Source organism: Henckelia pumila, chromosome 2 (genome assembly GCF_033568475.1).
Source record: "Henckelia pumila isolate YLH828 chromosome 2, ASM3356847v2, whole genome shotgun sequence".
NCBI lineage: Eukaryota > Viridiplantae > Streptophyta > Magnoliopsida > Lamiales > Gesneriaceae > Henckelia > Henckelia pumila.
In genome coordinates, this window is record NC_133121.1 from 27,356,908 (window position 1) to 27,364,058 (window position 7,151).

The window sequence follows — 7,151 nt, forward strand, 5'->3', positions numbered from 1 at the left end:
TGCATGCATATATATATAAAAAAATTTATGTTTTTAGAAGTCACAATGAATTAGATATTCAAAAGTTAAGAGTGATAACTAATTCACTATCTAATCTATAAATTTATAAACACAAACAAAAATAGCAAAATATCATTTTGGTAAACAAAATAAAAATCTAATGGCTAAAAAAAAATATATCATATAAAATGACTAATTTGTCTAAAAAATTTGGTTTTGTAGAAAATTAAATTTGGATAAAATCGTAATTTTATCTCAAATTTCACCAATTAATTGATATTTAGTTAGTTTAAGGCTCTCTAATATAATAATATAGTAAGATGTAGAAAATATTCATGTCACTAATCTAAACAATATACAATTTAAAGTCAAAATAGAAAATTCACAATGAAAAGTTTTGCAATTCTATTCACATGCTGACTGCACTTTTATAGCTTCTAGTAAAATAATAGATTAAATATATATTTTCTTTTAACATTTTCATGCAATTATCTAAACAGCACAAAAATTAACAGCAAGTAGAAAAAATCACATTGAAAAACTTTATTATTTTATTCACGTTTCGTAAAATAATAGATTAAATAAATATAATCATTTAATATTTTTAGTTAAAATTTTTTATTATAAAAGTGGATAGATTAAACCAATTAAATTTTTTGTTTAATAATTTCAAAAAATAAATGCATCAATTAAATAAATAAACACATTAACTTCGATAAATTCAATATCCCAAATTTTTACAATGCAAAAACTGTGTCAACTATTCATACATTTATAATAAAAATAGATAACATTAGTGGCAAAAAAACATCTCATAAAAGCAAACTTTTGAATGGAATTGAAAATAATTTTATGTAGTATTTGAAATCTCTAAAAATTGTTATGATTTGTTAAGAAAAAAATCATAATCACTTATTTCTAGATACACCAACATTAGAATCATTCTACCACGTAGTAATATATATAATTTAACAACTTTTGTTTTGTTTTGTTTTTGTAAATAACGATAGAATCCGACTATCGTCGGTGCGGACTGGATTTGTATGATAATCAAAGTTCATTAGTATTGTTACATCGGTAGCATGTCCTTATATTACACCCCTTCTTCCATCCTCCATGTATCACTACTGTAACATGTTACTCAATTCTCCGGCTTGCGACTTAATTCCCAACAAAACACGGTTGTAAAATATAGAGCAGGATCATCCATCTCTTACCTTTTCATTCTTTTGAACATTGCTCAAGGGAATATGGTACCAGAGAATAAATTTTGATGCTGCGCGCGGTTACAAGTTCTGTCATTGATTCGATCAACTCAAGCTTCGATTTTGTTTTTCATCTTCCATCTCTATGGGAACGGAAATTCAGGTGCTTCCACCTCATCTCATGACAAATCCACAGTGCGCCGATGATCCTTGGAGTCCATAATTTCTACATCTCTGATAGTCCTGGCTTGGTTCGAGCTTCACGGCAATTAAAAGGAGAAAACTATGCCTCTTTCTAGCAAAGATAATCAAGCCTTGCACGAAGAACAAGACAATGAATAATCAATCTGATCAGTAGTTATATAGAGTCAAAAGGAGAACCAAATTAAGTGCATCATCAAAGCTAGGTTTCATCACAATATTATTGAAATTTCCTTGACATACGAGCAGCGGTTATGAATCCATAAATGCTAAGTTCAGAAGTCAAACAACGTGATAAAAACGCTAGGCAATGATGGGAAAAAGAAAGCACGACGGCGAGGCAGAAGACCAAAAAATTTATGAATGAAATCGAAGTACAACCGTCACAATGAGACTTGGGTATGAGGAAAATGTGAGTCCGCGCTTCTGACATGTTCATTTGAACCTTTACGATGTCATCTTTGTGTTCCATGCCTGCATTAATTTTTCTACATACAACAGTTATACTAGACAAGTAAGATAACAAAAATAAATTAAATGAGAACTTTGCTTACTGTCGGGGAGCAATGCAGAGCTTGAATTGATTTCTTACGGAAGTTTCTATTCCTCACTTCAATTTTTCGGCCTACTAAGGTAGTGGTTGCAACCTTTGTGAAGAGAATCTCCATAATCACTTATTTTTAGATGTCGCAAGCACTACCTAAATTATGTTGGCAGAATTTGACGCGGATTTGCTCACACGTTTCATATCCAATTTCTGGAGGCTATCAACTAGACCAGTTGGAATTGCTTCAAGCCTCTGGCAGTTCCCAAGTCTGAGAGTTCTAAGCCTTGGGAAATGACGACCTTAAGTGACCCAAACAACTAAAATTTGATTGTTCAACGTTTATGATTTCGAGATGATGAAACAACCTTAAGCTGCCTCCCAGCCCTTCCCTCGAAGGCATTATCTTTCAATTTGAGTACCTCAAGATTATACTGATCTTTCTACATTAATTGAAATATCAGATATGTAATCGCACCTAAATTCCTAAATTCAGATCAAATATATTAAAACTTATCATATTTAATGCTTAATCTTAATGATTGGAAGATTGCAGAAGAATAGTTATATAGAGCCAAAAAAAGGGGGGAAAAACTCGGAAACGAAGATCTTCGAAGTTGCAATCACAATCATTGAATGCCCTTGACAACAGTCCTACTAGCTGAAACGAGACGATCAGCAGTTTGGAATCCATAAATGAAAGGTTCAGAAGTAGTACAACGTGATACATATGAGCGCCAAAAGGTGGAAACATTACATGGCAAGACGTAACACAAAAAAATTACAAATGAAATCACATATCACAACAAGAAGATATCAGAATGCGGAGAATGTGACTCAGCGCTTCTAGCACATCTGTTTAAACCTTTACGGCATTATCTTTGCGTTCATGCCTGCATTTATTATCATAAAGACAAATATCACACTAGACAAGGAATGATAAAAACAAATTAAATGAAAATTTTACTTACTATCTTGGAAGCACGTCTGAGAGTAATAAATTGGAGATCATTCGTCCCCCGGAGCAATGTAGAGCTTGAATTGATTTCTTTTGGAAGTTTCTGTTCCTTGCTTCAATTTTTTGGCCTCAATTTTTCTAGCTGAATCTGATGCCGATTTGTTGACACGTTTCAAATCCAATTTCTGGAGGCTATCAGCTAGGCCAATTGGAATTGCTTCAAGCCTCTCACAGTTCCGTAGTACAAGACATCTAAGCCTCGGAAAATGATGTCCTGCTGCAACCCAAACAACTAAATTGGTTCGTTCAACTTGTAGGATTTCAAGATGACGAAAACCCCCTTCAGCTGCCTCCCAGCAACTTCCCTCGAAGGCATTATCTTTCAACTTGAGTACCTCAAGAGTATCCAACATCCCCAACGTTGCCATGTGAGACCAATCCAAAAAAGTGGCAGATAATGTGATGCTCCTCAACTTCGGTGGGAACTTGTATGGTTGTGGGAGGGAAGTTAATCGGCCTTCAGATGGTGGAAGAGGAAATGCATCATTCACTAACTTCAATTTATCAAGATTGCCTAACTTTTCCAAACCTTTGGCATCAAGAAGTGTGTCAATTCGACCACGAATACCCAATTTTTTTAAGCCCCGGGCCCGGTCAAAAAAATCTTCTGTGCAACTTTGGTGTGATATTGTACCCAGTGTTTGAAGCTTCTCTCCTTTAGTTTTTGATGACTTCAGTAGAGTGGTTGATGCATTTATCTTTACATGTCTCAATTGAATCATCTTCCAAATGTCAGCTTTGATATCAAGTGTACGTGAAGTCGTATCAACTATCAAAGTTTGAATGTTCCAAAGCTTGGCAATAGAATCGGGAAGGACTTTGAAATTGCTCGACAAAACAAGGTATCTCAAATGAACGAGGTTCGTAAGGTCACTCGGAAATTTAGTAAATTTAAAAGACTTGCCTTCTAAAACCCTAAGTAATTTGAATGCTGCAGGGATGGAAGATATGTTTTCAGGAAGCAGTGTGATATCTTCTTTAGAGAAACACAAAAATGAGCGTATACGTGGACCATAAGGTTTTGTCGAGATAAAGCTTACGACATTGGAATGAATGCAAAGACGACGAAATTTTACAACCTCTGAAACTGAAGGATCGAAAATTCCTCCACTTGACCTTTTCATTTCTTGAAAGAAGTTTTCTTTTGCATTTCCAGCTTCATTTTTGCAGAATTCACGCAGCATGTCATGAATGCGACATGTTCTAATTTTACCATCAGGGTTCACTTTATCTACCATTACCAGGTTTCTGCTGATAAGATCTTCTAAATAGTCTTGTGCAGTTTCCTCCAGGCTTATCCCAGGTTTTTGCAGTATGAATCCCTCTGCGATCCACATAAGGGTCAATTTCCGAACAGGGATCTCAAAATCTTCAGGGAACATCCCCAAATACAGAAAGCAGGATCTTAAATAATAAGGCAATTTGTCGTAACTTAAAGCAATAATCTTTTCCATACGTTTGTCTTGATCTTCATTGAGATATGTACCCACGCTTTCTGACACCTTTCTCCATGCATTTTTTTTTGCGCTCATGTCACCTGCGGCAGCTTTTTTTACGAGAGTCCCTCCAATCACAACTATAGCCAGCGGGAGGCGGCCACATTGTTCAACTATAAGTTTTCCGAGCACTTCGAGCTCTGAAGGGCACTCAGGTTTCCCAAATACCTCTAATCGAAGCAGCAGCCAACTTTCTTCAGAAGTCAGGAGACGCAGCTTGTGGGGTTCTCGATCACGGTTAGCTTGCCAAGCAACTTCCTCGTTACGACTGGTAATCAAGATTTTACCCATGTTATTGGTTTTTGGGAAGGCATCCTGAAGCTCGGTCCATGCAGCAGCAGTCCACACATCATCCATAACAATGAAAAATTTTCCTCTCTCGAGATTTTCACGGAGGAGCTTTGCTATGTCCTCATCACTTTTACGATACATGTCATCTGTGATCTTCGTAAAGTTACTGAGAATGGATAGAAATACGTCCCTTTTCCTGAACTCTTGAGAGACATAAACCCATATCCGAGTGGGGAATTCAAACTGGATTCTTTGGTCACGAAAGATCTTCCCTGCTAGTGTCGTTTTGCCAAGGCCTGGCATACCAATAATTGAGATGACATCTAGTTCCTTAGATGCTTCAGTCAAATACTTGATTATAGTATTTGTCTCATCTTCCAACCCCACAATGTTTTCTTGCCTGACTGTAGGATCCTGTGCAAAATTCAGAAACAAAGAAATAAAACCCCCATGACATCTAAATGCATAAACATAAAATGCTGCTATTTAGATGCATCACAACATCATACTTTGAATGTAAATCTACACGTTCCCAGAAGCGACATAATTGTTCAAAAGATTTTGTGACAACGTACGATCAATTTAACTTATCAGCCAAAGTGTTTATTCCAAAAAGAATATGGATGAATTAGAATTGAAACAAGTCAGAAAACCAGACTCGTAGAGGCAGCAGACACAACCGATCATTGTGAGAACAATTTCAGCTTGGGAGGTATAACAGGTGGAGAGTCAGATCGACAAGGAACCAACTAAGAGCAAAGCCTGGATCAGTACACTCCACTGACCTGCAGTTTCAAATGAGTGCCCAGCATTCACTCTATGCTCGCACAATAGTTCGAATAGCAAAACAGCCCTCCATGCATTTGTAATATCACTTTCAAGAACCAAATTTCAACACTTAGAGACAGAGACAAGTCCACTACTCCTCCACTCAATCCTTTCCAAATCTTTTCGGATTTGAGCCTCAACTTTTTTAATGATTTTCCGATATTTTCCTTCAATCAATTTGTGTTTCCAGGTAGAGATCTATATAAATATTGTACATGCCAAAACTAATATCGAATTGCCGAATAGGAATTTCATTTTATTACGTAACAGGATCAGAAATTTGATATATTAATGATGTCAAATCATATATATTTACTATTTTAATAATTAAAAAAAAAAGTGTGGGGATAATTTTCCAGAAATATAGACTTGTAATCGATTCAAAACTATATATCTATGTTTCTGCTGGCACACTTGGCTATATGAGGAATTGATGTTTTTACCTTCTTTTCGTCGGGAATCTGGTCATCGGCGGCGGCGCCATCGATATCGAGAGAAGCAAAGTCGATCCTGTTCTTGTCATATATATTTTTAACCTTCCCTCCGATGGTCTCAACCTCCCTGGCCACACTTAGAAGCTTGGACGGAGTGAAGAAGACTTTCTTGAAATAAGTCTTGGATTTGGTCTCCGCCGCCTGAGTAACGAAAGCATCGATTACATCTTCGGCTTCGTACACCACGTCTCTGATCTGTCGCACCAATTCGCGCAGAGTTTCGTCCTTCTTGCGCTTTTTGGTGGAGTCTTTGAGAAAGGCTTTGAACAATCGGAGATCGTTTTCGAGGTTCTCGACTTGCCTTTTGGAGTCGAGGATTAAATGTGCGTGATAGAGAAGCAGCTGTTTGAGATTCTCGAGCAGGAACTCTACTGCTGCATCCGCCATTTTTTAGTGCTTGGAGCTTCTCTGTGTGTGTGTGTGTGTGTGTGTGGAGAATTTAAGGGCAGAGCGTTGACTGGAAGCAGTAAATAGACACGGTAATAAGCATCATCATAAGCATTTAATTAATTTAGATTATCAGTTAAAGTTAGTTTTATTCAATCCAATTAGATACATTTTTTTTTTCACATTATTTTATTGATTAATATTTTTCAAAAAATATTATATGTATTTAAAATTTTTGTGATGATAGGTATCGTATTCTTTGTATCAGTTTACAAATGTAATATATTTTAAAAAATATTTCTAAATCTATAAATAAATAATATTAAATTTCTTACTTATATATAAATTAAATTAAAATTCAGTAAATAAATAATATATACAACTAAAATATTTTAATATACTGATAAATATATAATATATATAAATGTATGTCCCTTGACTCTAGAGGTATTATAGGACACTGGATTGATGATGATGGACATGGGCATCGTAGTGGACCTCGACACCATTACGAGGCACGCCGCTATTTTGAGATGTATAAGTTCATCCAAATTCATCCAAATGGGACATAACCTCTTAGTTGGAGGTGGGGCACCCGAGGTGGCAGAAGACTAGTTAGAGCAGATGGAAGGCTGTTTTTGAGTTTTTCATTGTACTGAGGAGTAGCATATAGAGGTTGTTACTTTC

General features: G+C 35.9%; 1 protein-coding gene across 2 annotated transcripts; it reads right to left on the reverse strand.

Annotated features, from left to right (window-relative positions):
• Positions 1-2,554: 2,554 nt before the first annotated feature.
• On the reverse strand, positions 2,555-6,514 carry LOC140880022 (putative late blight resistance protein homolog R1A-10). Of its 2 annotated transcripts, XM_073284069.1 has the most exons (3): positions 6,027-6,514; positions 2,922-5,169; positions 2,555-2,843 (listed from the first exon to the last, which is right to left on the reverse strand). In XM_073284069.1, the coding sequence occupies exons 1-2, from the start codon at positions 6,462-6,464 to the stop codon at positions 2,959-2,961; spliced, it is 2,649 nt and encodes an 882-aa protein (XP_073140170.1). In that variant the 5' UTR covers positions 6,465-6,514; the 3' UTR covers positions 2,555-2,843; positions 2,922-2,958. The 2 variants fall into 2 exon arrangements, with proteins under 2 accessions (XP_073140170.1, XP_073140169.1); XM_073284068.1 differs by having other exon boundaries at positions 2,555-5,169.
• Positions 6,515-7,151: the final 637 nt, after the last annotated feature.